Source organism: Camelus dromedarius, chromosome 34 (genome assembly GCF_036321535.1).
Source record: "Camelus dromedarius isolate mCamDro1 chromosome 34, mCamDro1.pat, whole genome shotgun sequence".
Lineage (NCBI taxonomy): Eukaryota > Metazoa > Chordata > Mammalia > Artiodactyla > Camelidae > Camelus > Camelus dromedarius.
The window spans coordinates 1,578,735-1,602,349 of NC_087469.1; the positions used below are offsets into that span (position 1 = coordinate 1,578,735).

Sequence of the window (23,615 nt, forward strand, 5' to 3'; positions counted from 1 at the left end):
TGCTCTACTGTAGCCTCTCCACAGTAATTCTCTTATAATTAACCACCTTGTTTGCAGATTTAATGACCTTTTCCTTCTCAATCTTTCTGTAATATTGAGCATTGTGCTATCTCTTGTCTCTTGAAATTTTCTTCTTCATAGCACGTTATTCCTTGTTCTCTTTTCCTTATCTGTGACTTGCCTTCTGTATCACCTTTTCTTTATCACGCTCCTTAACTAGCAGAATCTTAGTGTACTACAATTTCATTTGAATGTGAAACCCACTTGGTTGTATATGAATGTTAGAGTTATTTTCCCAGCTTGATTGTAAGCTACTTGAAAACACCCTTTACCTTTTTATATGCTCTACAGTGCTAAGCATATAAAATAGTAATAATATCTACTAAATTACTTTTACATATGTAGTTTCATTTGATACAGTGCTTGATTGCTGTGTTCTAAGAATTCGTTTGTTTATAGTGTTAGCATAAAGTTTTAATTCATACCTGAAGTGAAGTGATACTAAATCTCACTTGTGGAATTGCTATTAACTTTATAAAGGGATTTTAAAGCAAATTATTTAAAATTGACTAAGCTCTGGAAAGTTAAGGTACTTAGATATTCTGCTTGATGCGTATAGACTGTGTCAAGTCAATTGTGATTTTATTAAAAGTCTAGTTTTTGAGTAGAAGAACATTTTTAAAATTTTGGGTTATTATAATACAGATTTTCTTTCTGGATTTTCACTGGTGTAGCATGAAAATGTTTTTCTTGATAACTTTATTCTGGAAATGATGACTGTATTTTTTTCTATAACTCTTAGGGATTTGGATCCTGCTCCCAATCCACCTCATTTTCCATCACATGTGATTAAAGCAACATTTGCCTATATCAGTAATTGCCATAAAACAAAGCTTAAAAGCATTTTAGAAATTCTTTCCAAAAGTCCTGTAAGTATATATTCCTAGCGTAATAACTGAAGAGAGATTTCCTTCTTTTTCAGCTTGAAAATCTGTATGAGTGCATGTTAAAGAGAAAAAAGTAAACAAAAGGAAAATTCATCTGAATAAATTAAGAAAAACACTCATTTGCAAGTTTATATCTTGGTATTTTACTTACCACTATTAACTGGAATATGTCACATATCAGGGCTGAATTTTGTGGCATTTTACTCATTGGCTCAGAGAATATATATGTGTATATATGTATTTTTAAGAATATGCTATTTAATTATAGTTTATTATCTGAAAATAAATAAATTGACAGTAGTTTTTTAGTTTAAGGTAGTAATATTCTGAATGTAGTATTTTACTTTTGATAGCAAACCCAAAACAAAATTATGTGATTTAGAATTCTGTATTTTGAATAGAAAATGTATTTATTATGGCTGAGTAGTAGACAAATTTTTACTAAATGTATCTTTGTTTTCTAGGACTCCTATCAGAAAATCCTCCTAGCCATATGTGTGCAAGCAGCTGAGACAAACAATGTTTATAAAAAGCACAGAATTCTTAAAATATATCACCTGTTTGTTAGTTTATTACTGAAAGATATAAAGAGTGGCTTAGGTGGAGCTTGGGCCTTTGTTCTTCGAGATGTTATTTATACTTTGATTCACTATATCAACAAAAGGTAAATTATATATTTAGACCAATATATAAGTAGTTTTTCTACTCTTACCTTAATTGAAAATTTGTATGCTTCTTGACATCGCTTATATGTGGAATCTAAAAACTGATACAATGAACTTATTTACAAAACAAACAGGGTTACCAAAAAAAGAAATGGGGTTGGGGAAGGGACAAATTGGGAATTTGGGATTAAAAGATACACACTACTATATATGAAATAGATAAAAGCAAGGACGTACTGTATAGCACAGAGAACGGTATTCAATACCTTGTAATAACCTATAATGGAAGAGAATCTGAAAAAGAAAAAATATGTATGTGTGTGTGTGTGTATATATATATATATATATATATACACGCATATATATGTATGTATATATATATATAAAACTGAATCACTTTACTGTACACCTGAAACATTGTAAATCAACTAGACTTCAATTTAAAAAAAAGAGGGGGAAGGTATAGCTCAAGTGGTAGAGCGCATGCTTAGCATGCACGAGGTCCTGGGTTCAGTCCCCAGTACCTCCTCCAAATAGAAATAAATAAATAAACCCAATTACCTCCCCCTCATAAAAACAAAGCAAATAAAAAAAAAAAAGAAAAAGAGAAATTATGTGCTTGGAAAAAGTAGAAGCCAGAGTTTTCTGAATTTTGTTTATTTAGTATGTATAATATCTACCTATTTTTTTTTCAGATTGTATAACTACTTCTTCAATTCTAGGAATCTTAAGTACAAAGGGTCTTCAACATTTTACAATAAATATTCTAGTTTTTGATAGCCGTAAATATATATATTACCAATTCTAGTCACTACCTCCAGTGTGTATATGTGGGGTGGGGGGAGAGGGATCCCTGCACACATCCAAGGTATTCTCCAGACATCAGCTGATACCTACCCAGAGATAGTGTCAGATCCCACAGGTTAAGAGCTCAGTCCTACAAGACTGCCCCCTCCAGTCACACCAGATGTCAGTTGAAAGCCCAGGTTATCACTGGCAATAGATTGGAGATTTCAGTGACCCCTTTTCTTGGGTTTGATCAGTTTGCTAGAGTGGCTCACAGAACTCAGGAAACCTGTTTATTCACTAGATTGCTGTTTTATTATAAAAGGAAATAACTCAGGAACAGCCAGATGGAGGAGATGCACAGGGCACGGCATGGGGAAAGGGCATGGACCTTCCATGCCCTGCTATATGCATTTCACTCTCCCCACACCTGCATGTGTTCACCAGCCCAGACGCTCCCTAAACCCCATCCTTTGTGGTGTTAATGGAGACCTCATTACCTAGGCATGATTGCTGAAATCATCAGCCATTGGTGATTGATTTTTTTATTGAATTATAGTTAATTTACAATGTGTTAGTTTATGGTATATAACAAAGTGATTCAGTTATACATATGTGTATATTCTTTTTCATATTCCTTTCCATTATAGTTTATTATATAGTATTGAATATAGTTCCCTGTGCTATACAGTAGGACTGTATTGCTTATCTGTGTTATATAATGTAGTTTGTATCTGCTAATCCCAAACTCTTAATTTATTCCTCCTTCCCCTTCGGTAGCCATAAGAGTATTCCTTGCCATTGTAGTCACTGAAGACAGTTCAGATAGTGTTTTGACAGAGATTTCCCAAAATACTAAGAACCAGAGAGAGAGAGAGAGAGAGAAAACCTTTCCTAGTCCTCGCAGATTGGGTCTATGTTAGGACTCCCCTTCAGCCCTTAACCTAGGTTTGCTCTGAGCCCAGAGCTCAGCCCAAAGTGAGAGATTGTGGTCTTTTCATTTAGTTTTTGAGCAAGCACCTTGTCCTGGGCATGTGTCTGGCTTTCTAAATTCCTTGAAAATATGGGTGAGTTTGAGGTTCTAATTTCCCAAGGGAACGCTCTCCCTGGCTTTTCATCCTAGGCATTAGGTGGTCTGTTGTGTGTCTCAACAATGATCTTTTATCCCAGGCAGCTGTGGGTTGTTGGTCAGCCTTGCAATGTTTTCAAGCAATGCACTCAGCTTTTCCAGCCTGGGGGATATCCAGGTTAGGGAAAACAGAGCAAAGCACCTTATGTTAGTCCTTCAGATAGCTCCCAGAGAGATTTAGAACAGACATAACACAATCATTTGGGAATAAGGTCTGCTCTGCTCCCTCTGGAACGAAGGACCAGGATCCCACATTGGAAATGAGGACTGCGGTTTTTGTGACTGCTGCCAGACTGGGGAGGGGTGCGGCAGGGGCAGGTAAAATCACCACAAAGCTTTCCTAGATTTTAAATTTCCTTTCTCTTAATTCAGTGATTGCTTGATTGCTGTAAACTTTTGACTTTTGACTGTTTTACAGAGTTCTTACAAAGTTCTGGCAGTTTGCTTGTTTTTCAGTGTTTCTGTCAGGAGAGCTTAGAGCTGCCTACTCTGTCATTTTGTTGTTGTCACTTCCCTTTTTGGCTGTTAAACTATTAAGGAATTAAATACGACTTTTATGTCAACTCGCATCAGAATTAGAGCTGTTGAGGAACAGACTCACAGAATACAGACTTGTGGTTCCCAGGGCGGAGAAGGGTGGGAAGGGATAAACTGGGAGTTCCAGATTTGCAGATACTGACTGCTCTATATAAAATAGATAAACAAGTTTATACTGTATGTATTCAATACCTTATAGTAGCTCATGGTGAGAAAGAATATGAAAATGAATATATGTATATTCATGTATGACTGAAGCATTGGGCTGTACACCAGAAATGGACACAACATTGTAAACTGACTATACCTCAATAAAAAATAAAAGAAAAGGAAAAGAATTAGAGCTGTTGAATAAAAATGACTTTTAAATGAGTTTATATGGAAGTAGTGTCGTAGGACTTACTGTTTTTTTCCCTTATTAGGCCTGCTCGTTTCACGGGTGTGTCATTACGTAGCTTCTCCCTTTGTTGTGACCTGTTAAGCCGGGTTTGCCACACAGCAGTAACTCACTGTAAGGATGCTTTAGAAAATCATCTTCATGTTATCGTTGGTACACTTATACCCCTTGTGGATGATCAGATGGAGGTTCAGAAACAGGTAATTTCCCAAATCGTCCTCAAAATGACATTTGAAATACAGTGATAAAAGTATTCTTGGGAAGAGCTGTTTTATGTTTCCTTGGTGGAATCAGTAATTTCAGTGAAAATATTCTTTGAAAAATGGTGGAAAAAAATTCTTAATGAATTAGTCCTTGTAATCATTTAATTGCAGAGCAGTTGGCAATTTTGATCTAATAAATAACCTGATTTCTGTCTCTTAACTTAGGCTGAAGTATAGAGTTGGTCAAAACTAAGGATGCAGTTCACCCACTGTGATGGTGTCTGAGATATTACTTATATAAAATGTTTCGGTAATATTGGCAGTTTTATACCTCAGTGCCCATCCTGTAGTTAACACCTCACGTATTTGTTGAATTATTTGAAAGCACAGAAACAGTAGTAGCTAGGTGTCTTTGAAATGATAGAGAACATTTTATCTGAACTAGGTTAGTAGAGTTTATATCGTTTATTACAGTGGGTTTGGTTGTTTTGCTTTAAAGTATAATTAATCCATTTCTCCTCTTTTGATTTTTTTTCTTTTTAAATTATGTTCAGGTATTGGACTTGTTGAAATACTTAGTGATTGATAACAAGGATAATGAAAACCTATATATCACGATTAAACTTTTAGATCCTTTTCCTGACCACGTTGTCTTTAAGGATTTACGTATTACTCAGCAGAAAATCAAATACAGTAGAGGACCCTTTTCACTCTTGGAGGTAATAATTATTCCATCATCTTACTATTTTGTATTAGAGAGGATAGTGGTACTTTTTGGAAACCTCTAATGCTCTAAAAACAAAAACCAATCTTTTTTAAAAAATGATACTGATAGGCATATGTAGAATAGATAAACAAGATTATATTGTATAGCACAGGGAAATAAACACAAGATCTGGTGGTAGCTCAAAAAAAAATGTGACAATGAATATACATATGTTCATGTATAACTGAAAAGTTGTACTCTACACTGGAATTTGACACAACATTGTAAAATGACTAACTCAATAAAAATATGTTAAAAAATAAGAAAAAACAAAAAAATGAAATCTACCCTCTTAAATAAAAAATCAAATATGCTCTAACAATCTGAAACTCTAATTGCATTATCATGAGAGAGTCTATTAGAATTTAAATGATTAAAACATTGTAGGATTTGAAGTGGAAGAAGTAATTTATTTCTACCTTATTTCGTAGTAACAGTGATATGAATTAGTGTCTGTAAAAGGCACTAACTGATTTTTTTATTGCTGTTAGGTTTTATTCTACAGACTCAACCAATACATGTCAAAAGTTACGTTTTAATCTAATTTTTTCTTTTAGGAAATTAACCATTTTCTCTCAGTAAGTGTTTATGACGCACTTCCCTTGACACGGCTTGAAGGACTGAAGGATCTTCGAAGACAACTAGAGCAACATAAAGATCAGATGATGGATCTTATGAGAGCATCTCAGGGTACCAACTTTAACGACTTGGGTTATTTGTACCCATTTCTTTCTGAAAGAATCTTTTGTGAATTCTTGTTCTTGATTTAATTGTCATAGACTTAGTTTAGACTCTCATCATTTAGTTCAGACCCTCATTTTTTCTTTCTTTTTAAAAAAATTTTTTTTGTTAAATGAAGGTACTGGAGATTGAACCCAGGACCTCATGCATGCTAAGCACACGCTCTACCACTGAGCTGTACCCTCCCCCAGACCCTCATTATTTCTCGTCTAACCATGAAAGACTTCCCAAATGGTCTCCTCACCTTGAACTACTCCCATTTTATCCATCCTCTTCACCTCTGCTGGAATGATTTCTCTAAGTCTAAATATAATCATGTTATTCTGCTGCTTAAAAAAACGTTAACCACTTGCTACTGCCTGAAAGAAAAATTTGAATTCCTTAGAGCTAGGCATACAAGGTAATCTATCTCTGTCTACTGCTCCAACTTATTTAAATAAAAGAAACATGTTTCATTTTAAACATCTTATCCCTGTTTGTGTGTTGTGCGTACGTATATATGTGTGTTTTATGTATATATACGCATATTTGTATGTGTTTCTAGCTTTTTTTTTTAACTTAAGAAAACATCCATTTTATGTTGATTTGATTTGAGTTTAGGTTATTATAGTACTGCATGTGGTGGAAATTTTTTCTATTTATGTTTTGATTTTCATGTTTATGTGCCCATTAACTTCACGTTTCTATTGTGTTATTTTTATCCTCAGTACTTTTAAAAATTAATTTTATTTTGACTCTCTGAACTCCCAAATTTCTAGTGCATTTTTTCGGAGATACATATACATAAAACATGAAACCCTCTTTCCATCTCTTGTTCTTGTGTGTTTGAATATTTTGTTCATCCAGACCAATACAGCCAATAGATGTGTGTAGCTATTTAGATTTAAGTGAATTCGAATTCAATAAAATTGTAAGTTCGGTTTCTTTGTTGTGCTGGCACATGTCAAGTTCTCAGGAGTAACATGGCTTGTGTCTGTCATTGGACAGCACAGATTATAGAACATTTTCATCATTTCAGGAAGTTCTGTTGGACAGTGCTGGTCCATTCTAAATGCTAGAGGCTAAAAACCCAAGCAAGCTCCCAGGGTTCCTTCTAGCTTAATGTTGAATGATTTCTGTGTTTCCAACTGTGATTTTTGCTAAGATACTGATTTTTCTGCATAACTTGTTAAGACATTTTTCTCTGCCAAATGTTGCTGCTCACTTTTACGTGATTCTGCTTCAGAAGGATGTTCAAATATGTTCATTCATTTCATATTTTTGAGGTGCTCATGATTTAAAATCTTTTTAAAAAAACTTTGCAAGTTTTCTAGTCATACAATTTAATATATGAACATGTTATAGAGAAAAATGTTGTCTCTGCTATAGCATAAGCTGAGTTTTTCCAAAACTACTTCCAGATAACCCGCAGGATGGCATGATGGTGAAGCTGGTTGTCGGCTTGTTGCAGTTATCCAAGATGGCAGCAAACCACACTGGTGAAAAAGAAGTTTTAGGTAAACTGTTTGGCTGAATAAATACACTTTTTTTTTTTTGTTTGAGTGGTCATTTTTATATTTTTAAATCAATAAAAGTTTGTCATTTGGGATATTGGGGAAATGTGAGATGCTAGTCGTATTTCTGTTTAGTTCAGCGATCCCTAAGCAGTCCCCCATAACATTTTCCTTCTTAAGACATTCATATAAAGTTAAGAAGGTAGGGATTAACACACGTTAATGATTAACTGTTCATTTGAAAATGCCTTGTAAATATTTAAGGAAGTCAGAAAAACCCGTTTGTAGCATTAAGTTGCAAATAAATTGACTTCTGATACATTTTGTAAATATAGTGTAACTGAATGGTACTTAGTATATTTTTTATATAACTGAAATAAGAATGAGGACTTGGAGAGCTAGATTAAACTCAGTTTTTAAAGCCACTTTCACGTCCTTTTCTACCACTATTTGGGGGTTAACTCATGTAAGATAAATAGCCAACATTATGCCTAGTGTAAGTGTTTAAATTTGGTGATCACAGGATGGAAAAATCACGTGATTAAAGTCAGCTTGAAGTTGTGACAAAATTGTTTCAAATAAGAAAAATGGGAGGAACAGAAATGCTTCACAGATTCTACCATCTTTCAACAGAGTCTTTCTTAACTTCTCAGTGGAAGTCTAGTGTCTGGGGTACTTCTTTTTCCTGTAGACTTTTTATTGAAATATATCTAACATGTAGAAAAGTCGTGAGTATGTAACATGAAGAATTTTTGCAAACAGAACACACCTGTACATCTAGCACCCAGGCCAAGAAATAGAACTTGATCAGTACCCTAAAAATTTCCTTTGACCGAGGAATTTACCATTTGTCCATAGTAGCACTGCTCTGGGGGCAAACCTGATTTACTACAGGAGACTCAGTGACTTTCCTGTGTAGCATAAAATATTAGCGATTTATACCCACAGCTAACATGTTACTTAATGGTGAGTGCCTGAAAGCTTTCTCCCTCAGATCAGGAATGAGGCAAGTTTGCCCAGTTTTACCACTGCTATTCATCATTATACTGGAAGTTCTAGTCAGAGCAATTGGACAAGAAAAAGAAAGAAAAAACATTCAAATTGGAAAGCAAGAAGTAAAACTATATTCACAGATGACATATTTCTGTATTTATAGAAAACCCCCGAAAATCTACCAGAAAGTTATCATAAGAGAGCTAATAAAAGAATTCAGCAAAATTACAGAATACAAAATCAACACAAAAAATTCGGTTATGTTTCTGTACACCAGCAATGAGCAATATAAAAATGAAATTCCATTCCATTTATAATCACATCTGAGAGAATTAAATACCTGGGATAATTTTAATTAAGGAAGTGAAAGACTTGTACATACTCTGTTTTTTAAAAGTAAGTCTCTAAGTACAGCCCACACTCAACGGGAGAAGAATTAGGCTCGACCTTTTGAAAGGAGGACTATCAAGTAATTTGTTTTAATGTATTTTATTAAATTCCACCATGACTGGGAAAGAGCATGAGGGAGCTGTCTGATATGCTGAAAATATCCTTCTTCATTTGGGTAGTAATAATGCAGGTGGAAAAAAAATGGGCATGTGTGCATGCATGTTTGTGTGTGTGTATCTGTGTGTGTGAATTTTCACGGAACTGAGTGTTTAATATTTGTGGACTTTACGTAATACCTCAAAAAAATGGATGCTCGCATACAGTGGCTATATTTGTACTTTCCTTAATATCTACATTCTACTAGTTAATCTATCTCCTGCGTATGACTTTATGGGGGAAAATATTGCCATATGGATGCTATGTAAAGAAAATTATACTGTATTTTGTAGCTTCTTTAATCTATTCAAAATCTTTGAGAAAACACTTAAATCTTAAGAGATGACAGAATATGTTTTTGAAATTGGCGAAGTTCTGTTTTATGCACAGTCTCTTAGCTGTTACTCTACTGAAATGGAATTTCTGTGTGCAGAGGCTGTTGGAAGCTGCTTGGGAGAAGTGGGTCCTGTAGATTTCTCTACAATAGCGATACAACATAACAGGGACACGTCGTGTACCAAGGCTCTTGAGTTATTTGAAGATAAAGAGCTTCAGTGGACCTTCATAATGCTGACCTACCTGAACAGTACACTGATAGAAGATTGGTGAGCATTTAATGATACCGTATATCTGATCGCACTTACTTAATCTGACATTCAAGGAGATTGGGACTTCATATAAATTAACATTTCCAGTAACTGAAGTGTTCTCCTTTTAGTTGCCATATTTTCAGTTTCATATATTTAGTGAAAAGCATAGTATTTTTATTAATTCATGTAATTACTAAAACCTTACTGTGTGCCAGGTACTTGATATAGTGATGAGTACACCAGACAAGATTCATATTAAATTTTAGAGTAAACTAGACAAATAAATGATACGAACACTATCAGATGGTTCAACACAAAACATTAAGATAGGGGGATATAACTGGGGATAGTTTGGGCAGTTGTCAGAATCAAAGATACCATTGTCTTCTCAGCCTTGATCCTTTTAAAATGAGTCATAGAGCAGAAATTTTATAATTCTGAAAGTCTTAAGCTAATCAGATAGGGCTTTCTTTTGCCTATTAATGCTCCTTGCAAAGCAAAATGGCAATAGGTAGTGTCAGAATTTCAGCTTGCTCATTTTGAGATTACTTTTGCTTTCTCTTCCCCTCCTTATTTATCTATTTATTTGCAGTTACCTATTTATCTGTTATTTATAGACCCTTGAGTGATGAGGGGCTTGGAACACTGACCCTCTGCTCAGTGGAAAGTCCGTGTATAACCATTGTTGGCCCTCCCTGTCTGTGGTTCTGCATTCAAGGACTGAACCAACTGCAGATTGTGTAATATTGTAGTATTTACTGTTGAAGAAAAATCTGTGTGTAAGTGGGTCTGTATAGTTCAACTCTTGTTCAAGGTTCAGCTATATTTTTGATATATTTGAGCACCTCATCGCCACCACTAGGGGGCTGATTTCAAAGGATTTTTGCCCACAGTCTTTCCAAGGTAAATAGATGTTTTGCATCTGTTTCCCCATGACAGCCCCAACCCCTTCTCTTGGGAAATAAGTGATGTCCGCCTGCTGTCTTTGTCATTGTTAATTTAAGGAACATGTATCTTTCTCTCTTTGGTTGTTGTTGTTACAGTAAAAATGCTGACGTGGTTTCTTTTCCAACATTTTATTATAAAAATTTTCAAACTTATTTCTATGTTATTTGTTGTAATTTCTCCATTTTCCTTTCTTATTTTGCTTATTTGTGCCCTCTCTTTTTTTCTTCTTTGTGAGTTTGGCCAGAGGTTTGTTGATTTTATTTATTCTTTCAAAAAACCAGCTTTTGTTTTGATTGATTTTTTTCAATTTTTTAATCTCTATTTCATTTATTTCCTCCATGATCTTTATTATTTCCTTCCTTCTGCTGACTTTTGTGGTTTTTTGCTCTTCCTTTTCTAATTCTTTTAGCTGGTGGGTAGGATTGTTTATTTGAGATTGTTCTTCTTTTTTGAGGAAGGCCTGTATCACTATAAACTTCCCTCTTAGAACTGCCTTTGCTGCGTCCCATAAATTTTGTGTGGTTGTGTTTTCATTTTCATTTGTCTCAAGATATTTTTTAATTTCAACTTTGATTTCATCATTGACCCATTGATTTTTTAATAGCATGTTGTTTAATCTCATGCTTTCATTTTTTTCTCTCTTGTTTTTCTGTAGTTGATTTCAAACTTAAAGTTGAAAGAATTTTACAGTAAACACCCATGTACTAACCACCTCGATTCTTCCTAGACTCTACCATTATTTACTATTATCCTTGCTTTATCACGTTTAGCCATCCTCCTATCCATGTATTAATCCATCTCTTTTTAAAAATGTGTTTCAAAGTAGATCTGGCACAGTTTTTCAAGAGATTTTTCACAGAAAATTTGCAAGCATTAAGTGTTTCATTTGTTACACAGTAATTGGCAATTGATTTTTTTCTGGAAAAAATGCACAAAAATATTAGTCTGACTCGAACTTGAGAACCACAGGGAATAGGTACAGCTTGTTTTTCCTGTCTTTTTTATAAGAGGAAGAACCTTCATTACATGTTTAAGGGGCCTCAGGTATATGAAGGGGATGTTGACTAAGGAATTCCCAGAATCATGGAAGGCTTCTCTGAGGAAGTGTCATCTAGCTCATCTGAGTGATCAGGAGTCAGCTGTAAGATGATTAGGGCTAAAACATTCAGACAGAGAATAGGTAGATTGGAAATAAGCTTTGTGTGTTTGAGGATCAGAAAGAGCCTGGTGTGGAAGAAGATGGTATGAAATGAAATTAGGAGGTTAGGACTAATTCTGATTAAGAAATTTGGAAGATGGTATGAAATGAAATTAGGAGGTTACGACTAATTCTGATTAAGAAATTTGGAAGATGGTATGAATTAAAGTTAGGAGGTTAGGACTAATTCTGATTAAGAAATTTGGATTTGATTCGAAATACATAAGGAAGCCATGGAGTTTTAAGCAAAGTAATGTCATGATGCAGTTTACATTTTTACTCTAACTTTTATATGGCAAATTGATTGTCATAGGGCAGAAATGGAAACAGGAAGCCCGATTATGAAACTACTGCAGTAATCCAGAGGAGGAATGATGGTGACTCAGTTAAAGGTGGCAGTGATGGAGATGAGACAGAACATGCATGGAACCAGGGCATGTTTCTGACACAGAGGTAGCAGGACCTGCTGATGAACTGGATGTGGAGGAGTGAGGGATAGAAAGAGGAATGAAGGATGAATCCAGGTTTACAAAAGAGAAGGACTTTCAGTGTTGTATTCGAGGTTTTAGATGCCTTACATAATGATTCTCAACTAGCTTCCAGTCAAAATAAGTACACACTTAAACGTTCATTTAAAATTATTCTAGACAATAATTTTATCATTTGTAGGGAAATTCCATTATGTCTTACCTCAAATTATTTGTGTCTCTTAGAGAAAATGTTACCGAAGTACTTTTACTGGGGTGAATTAGTATTCTGTCATTCTCATTACTCATTTTTACTGGTCAATGTATTTTCCAAGTATTTCTTTTTAAGAGTCCTTTTATAGTAGTCATAATATAAACTTTACTGTATTGAATGAAGGCAATTGCTGTTGCAGTGATTAGTAACTCGTTTACTAAAGGAATATTAAAAATCCTTTGATAATTTTTGCTTTGATGTTACAGGATTTTATAGATGTAAAATTTCTTAATAAATGTAAACATTTCCTAATATAAATTTAAATTTTCAGATTTTAATTTTTTCATTGATACTTGCCTAATATTCATCAAGATTAATAGTTGATATATTTTGTGGCATTTGAATTATATGTGTTTTTCAGTGTCAAAGTGCGATCAGCAGCTGTTACCTGTTTGAAAAGCATTTTAGCCACAAAAACTGGACATAGTTTCTGGGAGATTTATAAGACGACAACTGATCCCATGCTGACCTATCTACAGCCTTTTCGAACATCAAGAAAAAAGGTCTCGCAAATAATGAATGTTTATTGGGTGCTCACTATATCTAGAACAGTTCTATTTGCTCTGGGATGTGAATATCAAATTGTTTAATATACTAACATTTAACCTTTCTTGGGAATAATTCCAGCTGTACTTCTTGAGTCCAAGGTATTTGTACTTTTAGTTATGGCGGTGTGAAAACGCCGAGATGGGTGGCCTAAAGAAGTGGTCATTGATTTGGGGGATAGTAGGAGTTCTTCATGACAAGCTATTTTTCTTAGGAGTAGAAAACTCTTACTTTGATCCCATGAAAGCTACAGATCCTGGGTGTGGTTTATAGGTACTGTGATCAACAAGCAAGCATTTATTTCCATAGCAAGTTAAAGTACCACAAACCCCTAGTGAAACTGAATATGACATATAGATTTCTCCCTTTTGCATGTTGATATCATAACAAGGTCCCACTGAGAGTACTCTATGAAAGGTTTAAGAACTCTTGCTTCTCCTTTCATCTAAGCATTTTTCTTTAATATTTTCTTTCCATAAAGCAACTGAGAAATAAGCAGTTGAGTTTTCACCAGTTTAATTTTGGGGCTTATACCCATTATTGAAATAGTACTTTTAATGTATCATAAATATCATTTTGGTCTTAGTCTAATTATCATTAATATTAAACTAATATTAATAATACTAAACTACTAATAAAACTAATAACCTGTAAATCACTGTGGTTTTAACATTCTAAAATTTCATTTCATCTTGAAACCATTGCTGCGTAGTAGATTTGGACTGGTTTTATACATGAGACAGATAAGGCAGAGAATTTGTGATTTGTTTAACACACCACTAGTGAGCTGAGTAGAACTCAAGTTTCTTGCTGTGTTAGGTCGGTAATTTTTTACAACTCTGCCTCTCATGTAAACATAAATGTATTTTTATTTTAAAGGGTAACGGCTGCCTCCAGATTTAATTTTAACCGTATTTAGTTTTATTTAGAAACAGATTTATTTGTGCCTAGATATTTGTTTTGCAAGAAAAGGTAAAATGTATTTCTGCCTACCTTATTTACATTTTCTGATCACTTTTTTCTAGTTTTTAGAAGTACCCAGACTTGAGAAAGAAAGCCCTTTAGAAGGCTTGGATGATACAAACCTGTGGATTCCTCAAAGTGAAAATCATGACATTTGGATAAAGACACTGACTTGTGCTTTTTTGGATAGTGGAGGCACAAAAAGTGAAGTTCTGCAGTTATTAAAGCCAATGTGTGAAGTAAGAAGATTAATTAGTCTGACTTAATCGCTTTCTACCTTTGTGTTTTTCACTGAGCTTTCTCTTAACAGTTTTCTTGGCTTGTCCCATTGCATTTGTCTTTTGTGTCCAAGTTCATGGCCTGTGTATCGAATAAGAGTGCTGCGTGCTGCACGTCCTCTTCATGCAGCATCACCTGTGCTCAGCTGTTGTGAATCCACCCAGCAGCGCATCTTTATTTAGCCTCAACTTTATGCAGTAGGTTTCAGCTGTGGGGTAGCCACATGGTGGATGAGTTCTAAGGGGGTGCCTTGAATAATTTGTTACCAATGATAGTTAAAATACTGATGATTGTAAATCACGTTAACCAAAGGCCTGCTCTAACTTTTTTTAATTTTTTACTTCTTCTAATAAGGTCATTGTTGTTTACTTTCCCTGATACGCTCTCTTGAGTTAGAAAAGAGAAGGAGTTGCAGTTAGGATTGCTTTTTTATTTTTGAAGGTACAGTACACCATTTATTTCAGTAGAAAGTAATGGTACCTACCAAGTCAGACTGAAAGTTTATATGCTTTTATATCATCCAAAGCAGCACAGTGTGATGGCGCTCTAAGACTTTAACATCTAACCTGATTTATAATAGTGTTTTTGCTGAAACTCTGCCTCTGTACCCCGCTTACCAAATTGACACTCGAGGACAGAGTTTTGGGTGAAGCAGAAAAGGCAGCTTTATTTCTTTGTCAGGCAGGGGAGCTCACAGCGGTCTAGTACCTTCAAGACTGCAAGCCTGCAGTTTTGTAGTAGGAGTTCAGGGGGCGGCACTGGTTTCCACAGAAATCACATGCAGGGTAACAACTTGTTGCAGAGTTGTCCTTGTTTTTGTAGATGCCGCAGTCCCCTTTCTTCTCCTGGGTATGATGTTCATCTCCAGCTTCTAATACTCCTGTGCCTAGAACAAAGCTGCTTAGGAAAAGGGTCTGTGGAAAAGTGCCCTAGAGAAAAACTTGTGCAGTTTAAAGTCAGGCTGATATATGCTTCTGGCATTTTTGGCTGGCTGAGGCCTGAGACATATTGCTGCAGTGTTTGCACAGACAGGGACAACAGAACACAAAGAAACCATAAGGGGCTAAACATAACTGCAGATATGCCGGTCATGGTGAGTTATGAACAGCAAGATGCACAAACACCCAACCACTGTCTCTGAGGTGTTGGGAGCAAAATGAGGAGGATGTGCAGATCACCTAAGTTCCCCCTCCTCTCCAGCCCAATCCTGGTCAGCGAAAACATGAGTAAAGCACTGTAAATTATTACACAGTTAAGCAGTTCTAAACACCATTACAAGCACCAGCTGGTCACTGATGACACTGTCAAGCAAGTTTTAACAGAAATATGAAAAAATACTTGACTAGGTCTAACACCTACCAATTAAAAATAACGAATACAGAAGTGTATATTTTGGTAAAGTGCCCTTATTGAAAGCAGTTTAAAAAGCAGCCCTTGTTTCTACTGAAAAACTGTTGACAGTGAATAAATCATCACACTCTGCAGTACTGCACTGCATTTGTAGCAGGTCAGCGGAGTGATAACCTGGCACATAATCATTTCTCATTAGTAAACAAACTGAAGATTTGTATAAAGTTCTGACTTTAGGTCAGAGGATGAAATGTTCCAAATATATATGCATATATATATATATATATATATATATACACACATACACTAATTCTTAGGTCCCTAAATTCTGTATTTCCAAAACTGGCTTTTTTTTTATTTTTATTTTTTTACTGATGTATAGTCAGTTTACAATGTTGTCAATTTCTAGTATAGCGCACAATGCTTCAGTCATGCATGAATATACATATATTCATTTTCATATTCTCAAAACTGGCTCTGTGATTTGTCTTTAGTTTAAAAGGAAAAAATGTACAATTGGTAATTTATAATCTGTTTTATGTGTGTGGTATGTAATGAATGCATGAAGATGATGTCTTATTTAAAGTTGAATATTATTTTATTGTACCACATATATTAAAGCAATTTTCTACACTTGGAGTATACCATAGATAAGTACCCAAATTTTATACCCAGAAATTGGAGTTTATTAAAAACAAACATTTCAACATGACTGCTGTGCTCATCACTGAGTGTAGAAAATGTGCAAAAATTAAATTTTCAGCTTTTCTCTTAAATTTGATCCCCATTTTCTGCTTTATCGCCTTTATCAAGTTGGAAAACTTCTTCTGTTATTAGTAACACTTTTCAACCGTGAAATTTTTTTGTACAATAGTGTAGTGACAGAATAATTTCATTTGTAAGCGATATCCTATTTCATTATATGCAGATTACCTTGGCTGAAAATGAACGATTGCTGTGTAACATATATGTTTGATATGGATATTCTAAGTTAGTTTTTTTTTTAAAACACTAACTGGTACCCATTTTTTGTATATTTTTTAGTAGTACATAGAGTTCATGACAGATCACCTGTCATTTTTTTTTAAGTTTAATATGTCAGTAACAGGAATTGAAAATTTTAAGGAAAGTATAATATTTTTACTCAAAACTATTGACTGGATATGTTTGTATATTCTAGGTGAAAACTGACTTTTGTCAGACTGTGCTTCCATACTTGATTCATGATATTTTACTGCAAGATACAAATGAATCATGGAGAAATCTGCTTTCTACACATATTCAGGGATTTTTCACTTACTGCTTCAGACAGTCCTCACAAACAAGCCGGTCCACAACCCCTGCAAATTTGGATTCAGGTATTCTGTTAAATTTCTCAAATTTGTACTGTTAATATCTCAGTTCTAGGGAAAGATAGATTGTTTGAATCCCATCAAGGCACGTTGTAAGCTTAATAATTCTATAACTTCTAAACATCTGTTCTGTCATCTGTAGAATGGAGATAAGAGTTGTAGCCAGTTTTCAATGAGATAATATATGTCAAACACCTAGGACAGTACTTGGTGCATAGTACACCTCTGTAAATATTGTAAAAAATGAATGGAGCAACCAGTTGAGCATTCAGTGTGTGTCAAGCAGTGTGCACGGAGCTGGCAGTAGGATGTGAACAAGATATACCCTACATTCTAGCAATGGAAACAGCAGACAAATAAATACAATGACACATTGTAGGTACTGTGTTGGAGATATGATGGAATTTTATATTAAAGCTCTGGTCCACTCATTTTTTAAAAGCAACCTTGTGTATTATAAAATCATATTTATTGTGGAAAATATAGAAAAATTAGGATAAACCTTAAAATTTATGATTTTATTGCCCATAATCCTGTGATCTAGGGTAACGACAGTTAACATTTGGTATATATGTTTAAGTTTATTATTAATGTATTTTACGTGCAAAAGTAAAACTAGGTACAGATTCAGATATAGCACTTCAAGACCAGTACAACTATATGGAAAGTATTGACTTAATGTGACATTTTGGTGCAACTAAATTGTTCTTTCCTACCGTGACTGGTTCCAGTCCCTTTGGCATACGTTGTGATTACTCAATTCTCCCAGTTGTTTCTTTCACTTTCACTATGACAACCTTTATTTGACATTACTGGGATGTCATTTAAACCTCACTTTGCTCTGTTTTATGTGTGTTCCTTTTTATGGGCCAACAGCAGTTAATAAGTCTGCTATTTGAAATAATGTAATTATTAAGCATGGGCATGGATGCCCATTCTGTGGTCCCACTAGACCATAAGTTGGTTGTGTAAATGACCCAGACAATGCTGATATGAGTTTTCTTTAGGCCATTGAAATGAAAATCCTAAAATAAAAATTTTTATAGAGACTTTGCAAACTGTCAAGTCTATATTTCCTACTCTTAATTTGGGAAATGCAGGTATAAGTGATTCACAGTTACCAGTAAGCATTTAAACTTTAATGTGATGTAACTTGAAGTGATAATAAAAATAATTTTATTACATGCCAAGTTTGATATAATTGCTGCTTATGATAACCTGACAATCTGTTATCATCAACACGGCTAAGACTTTTTTTTTTAATGTTTATCGTTTGTACATACATATTTATGCTGCAACCTTTCAGAAATAAAATCAGCCAGTTTTATTTTATGTCTGTGTAGAGTGCCAATATTTTTATTGCCTTAAATGAAAATTTAAACTTCACACATTAAATTCTATCATTGAAAAGGAAAGTAAATACAGATTTCTTATTCATGGTTGTTTACTGAGCACCTAGTACATTTAAGATCCTAGATGAATAGTTACTGAATCAATGAATTAGTCCTCTTCAGAAATAAAATATAAGTTACAATTAAATTCTCAGTTTTATAAAGCACAATAGTTCCTTTTAAAAGAAAAAGAAATGTCATTAACATCCATTTATCGATTCATAGTTATTAAGAACCAGTTTTCTGCCAGAACCTTATAGTGTAGAAGACAGACACACAGACAAAAGGAGGAAAGTGCTTAAACAAGTCTGCCTGGGACTGAGAGGAAATGTCTTTGTTTATCAGAGTCTGAGCACTTTTTCCGATGCTGTTTGGACAAAAAATCACAGAGAACAATGCTTGCTGTTGTGGACTACTTGAGGAGACAAAAGAGGTAATATGAATATTGGTTTTAGAGTTTGGGGGTTGAGAAGTCTAACTTGTTACTATGGGCTGAATTTTAGCATGATCATTGGAGGGAACGCTACTGCTGGGTGCGTAATGTGATGTAACGTGTGTGATGCTTGTAGCTCCTTGTGTGTAATCCATTCAGGGCGGCACTTTGGTGAAATCAATGTCAAGACCTCTGAATTCTTTTTTTTTTTAATTAAAGTATAGTTGACTTATAATATTGTGTTTCAGGTGTACAGCAAAGTGATTCAGTTACATACATGTATTTTTAAAGCTTGTCTTCCATTATAGGTTATTACAAGAATATTGTAGGAATTCTGAATTCTAGTCCCAACTGTACTAGTAACAGTGTTATCTTTGCTAAATCATTCGGTCTTTTGGGGTTTTAGTTTATTTCATCTACAAAATAATTGTAAAGGAATAAGTGATTTTCTAGGTTACTTTTAGTTGTATTACTCCTCTTTTAACTTTTTGCTTTACTTCTGTCTCAGAAGTAGCCAGAATTGTGTAAAAAAGCTCCTTTGTGTATCTTTATTATAAAACAAGTTTCTTTACTGTGTACCATGGTCCTCAGTATCTGTGGTTCTGTATGGTAATAAAAATACTTTATTTTCTTGATTCTGATAAATTGCTTTATAATATAGTACTTTTGTTCCTATTATTTCTCTCGAGATTTTTAACAGTGAGTTTAGGAATTCCTAGCAAGAGTGGTCTGATCTGTACTGCTCCAGGGTTGACCAGAGCTTTGAAGAAATGATGTAGTAAACCTTTAACTAGAGTCAGTAGCCATTGATTTCTCATGAGTTTGTATGGTGGTCATGGCAGTGGGTTGATAAAGAATGGGAGGGAATGGTGGGAGAAAAATGAAAAATTGTTTAACCTAAATGCACTTACATATTAAAAATTAACTCCTCTGTAATCCACCTCATACCATTCCATCGACTCTTAAGAACTTAAGTTGGCAAAATTCCTACAGCTCGTCGTGGGTGACCCAGCTGGGTGTGAGCCTATCTGCAGTGCTCTTTACCACAGCTTGTCACATCTCTATAATGTTAATTTTGAAAAAGATAGTATCTGTGATACTATTTTCCACTGTTATCACTGGTGGAAGATTTTTGTTAAATAACTCAACCTAGGCAGTTAACCAAGGAGAAAATTAACAGCAATAGGAAAGATACATAACTGTGTCTTAGAAGAAACAGTATTTTCATTAAATTGTCCACTTGAAAAGATTTGTTATGTGTTATTAGTTACTCTGTGTAGCCTGTTAGCCATTGTCTGTGGATCCCTCGGTGGAGGGTAGGTATTGAACCCCAAATTTGTATGGGATGATGGTCCATAGCTTTCACCAGATTTTCTAAGGGGATCTTTTTCTAAGAGATTTTTTTAAACTGTATCTTATTTGATGATATTTATTCTTACCAAGCTATATCGTAAAAGGATAACGTCACGTCTGGTGAGCACACACATGAGAAGTTCAACATTGTGAAAATCAGCATTCAGTAGGCTGCTAGCCCCCGAAGTACCAGCTGTAGTCTGTACCTCTCCTTGTCACCCACTTTTTTCTGGTTTTTGCTTGAGTTCTTCTCTGAAATTGTAAGCAAAGAGATGTGGGTCATTATCACATGTTTTCTGGTTTATGTCACAGAGGCTCTCAAAGTGTGAGACAGAGCTGGCTGGGTCAAAGAGCGATCCAGAAAGTGACATAGGTCTTAGTTACCTTAGTTGTTTATAGCTATATATTGGGGATACGTGGCTTTTGGCTATTTGAATGTAATTTTTTTAAACTAGTGCTTACTACCATTGTATTCTGTATCAGCATACTTTTGATATTGAAGTTAAAGACATGGGCATGACTTCATTTAACATTTTTCTTTAGACCTTCCTCAGGAACAGTTTTTGAAGATGCTTTCTGGCTGGAGTTGAATTACCTAGAGGTTGCCAAGGTAGCTCAGTCTTGTGCTGCTCACTTTACAGCATTGCTTTATGCAGAAATCTATGCAGATAAAAAGAACATGGATGATCAAGAGAGAAGGTAATGGCATTTGCAAGTTTTAGTTTGTAAAATTGTTGTTGACATGGTTTCATTAAGTGTGTATGTTAAATATTTGTTTTACTCCCACTCTCCCTTTTAAAAGATATTTTAGATATTTTCCATCTTTTAAAGAGCAATGATAATAATTTTTTAAAAGAAATAAAGTAATTTTTCTCTGAAATAGATGTTTATTATTTAAGAATTATAAAAATTATACAGATAGCAGGTCCCAGAGGACAGAGATCATACTTAATTTTCTCTGTATTCCCCATAGTAACTAGCATTGGGAACTTAGTGATTAGTAAATTTTTTCAAATGGTTGAGTGATTCCCTAAATTCAGTTAAATTAAGTTTATCACTATTCCCTCAGTTTATTCAAAATCCATTTTACTTATTGACTAGAAGTAATGTATCTGATTTCTTTCTGTGACTAAATCACTTTCATTACTTTGTTATCCCCCTTTATTTCTACTGCTTGAATTTGCTTTTCCTCTGTGTTAGAATTCTCATACAAGTCTGACAAGTATAATCCTAGATACCAGTGAAAAACAAAAAACAGCCAAGAAAGTTGAAGAGTAAAAAATAGTTTATTGCCCTCCTCAAATCTATTCATTTGAAATAGCTTAGTGTTTATTTTTATAGTTAGCCCCACTTTCCTTCCACAAAATTATCCATTTTAGAAAATTGAAATAGCGAAACTATATTATGTTGATCCATTTCTTATTCTTGCTACTCATAATTTCTACTTTGGATTATCATTAAGCTGGAAGCAGTATGGTTTTTGGACTGTGGGAAACCAGGAGTCAGAATTCAGATCCTAGTTCAAATATATTTAACTTAGTAGACTTGGACTGATTTCTTAATTCTCTGGTTTGTTTTCATTTCTACTTTTCAATTGAAAACAATTAAAAATCTGCAACATGTAGATCATGTATATAATATGTAATTGATAGATTCATGATCACTTAGACTTTGTAGGAAGACAAGTGTGCTGCCCTTTAAGTATGAAATGAGTAAGAAGTCGATTTTTGCCTACTCTTAGTCTTAGAATTTGACAAGAGGCCTGCAGACTTAGTAGTAGCGATTTTAATCTTGGTTCTGTAGAATACAGTTTCCTACTAATCAGGAGTGAATAGCTGAGCTCTTATAAAAGCACTTTTAATTTGAGGGTAGGTGATTGTATAGAATGTGGCTGCAGAATTGCTTGTTTAAAAGCAGGAGTGCTTAGATTTTATTTTACTTAACTTCAGGGAAAAAGTGCTTGACAATTGGGGCTTGCTGTTTGCATTGAAAGTCTGGGTTTTTTGTTTGTTTGTTTTTTGATTTTTTGTTTTGTTTTGTTTTTCTTTTATGCTGCACTTTATTCCTTGATGGATTGATGAGTATTTGAGTTGTGTCCACTTTGGGGTCATATAATACTCCATGAACATTCAAGTACAAGTTATTAGGTGGTTGTATGCTTTTATTTCCGTATTTCTAGGAGAGGAATTTATTTATTTATTTAGGGTGGGGGAGGTAATTAATTAGGTTTATTTATTTATTTTTAGAGGAGGTACTGGGGATTGAACCCAGGACCTCATGCATGCTAAGCATGTGCTCAACGACTTGAGCTATAACCCCCCTCCCCCCTTAGGAGAGGAATTTCTATATCACATGGTAAGTCTGTATTTATCTGCTGAGGAACTGCTGGACTGTTTTCAAAACTAGAATTTTACATTCCCACTAGTAATGTATGAGGACTCCAATTTCTCCACATTCTCACAATATTTGTTATCTGACTTTTTCAGTCTACCCATCCTAGTGAATATGAAGTGGTATCTCATTGTGGTTTTGATTTGCTTTTCCCTGGTAGCTAATGTTAATGAGCATCTTTTCAAGTATTTTTGGTAATTTGTACATCTTCTTTGGACAGATGTTTTTTCAGATCCTTTACCCATTTTAAATTGGGTTATTTGTCTTTATATTATTGTACTGTGGGAATTCTTTGTATACTCTAGGTACAAGCCCCATATCAGATATATATTTGGTAAAAATGTTACCTTTGTCTGTGTATTGTCTTTTTTCTTTTCTTTTGTTTTTTGGAGAAATGTCTGTTTAGATCTTCTGCCCATTTTTTGACTGAATTGTTTGTTTGTTTTGATATTAAGGTATATGAGCTGTTTGTATATTTTGGAAATTAATCCCTTGTTGGTTCCATCATTTGCAAATATTTTCTACCATTCTTTAGGTTGTGTGTTCATTTTGTTGATGGTATCCTTAGCTGTGTAAAAACTTTTAAGTTTAATTAGATCCCATTTGTTTATTTTTGCCTTTATTTCCATTATTCTAGGAGCTGGTTTGAAAAAAATACTGCTGTGATTGATGTCCAAGAGTATTGTGCCTGTTTTACTCTAGGAGTTTTATAGTATCTGGTCTTACATTTAGATCTTTAGTCCATTTTGAGTTTATTTTTGTATATGGTGTTAGAGAAAGTTCTAATTTCATTGTTTTACATGGAGCTGTCCAGTTTTATGAGCACTGCTTCTTGAAGAGACTGTCTTTTCTCTGTGGTATATTCTTGCCTCTTTTG

At 34.4% G+C, this 23,615-nt stretch overlaps 1 protein-coding gene across 3 annotated transcripts in view; it reads left to right on the top strand.

The window, feature by feature from the left end:
* ATM (ATM serine/threonine kinase) overlaps nt 1–23,615 on the top strand; it is a 117,146-nt gene that overhangs the window by 44,666 nt on the left and 48,865 nt on the right. For all 3 annotated transcript variants that reach the window (XM_064482019.1, XM_064482020.1, XM_010988971.3), the window contains exons 28-39: nt 803–929; nt 1,412–1,611; nt 4,487–4,661; nt 5,219–5,383; nt 5,988–6,120; nt 7,572–7,667; nt 9,637–9,808; nt 13,042–13,183; nt 14,252–14,428; nt 16,999–17,176; nt 18,907–18,994; nt 20,891–21,046. In XM_064482019.1, the coding sequence (XP_064338089.1) occupies nt 803–929; nt 1,412–1,611; nt 4,487–4,661; nt 5,219–5,383; nt 5,988–6,120; nt 7,572–7,667; nt 9,637–9,808; nt 13,042–13,183; nt 14,252–14,428; nt 16,999–17,176; nt 18,907–18,994; nt 20,891–21,046 (1,809 nt within the window). The remainder of the gene's footprint in view (nt 1–802; nt 930–1,411; nt 1,612–4,486; nt 4,662–5,218; nt 5,384–5,987; nt 6,121–7,571; nt 7,668–9,636; nt 9,809–13,041; nt 13,184–14,251; nt 14,429–16,998; nt 17,177–18,906; nt 18,995–20,890; nt 21,047–23,615) is intronic.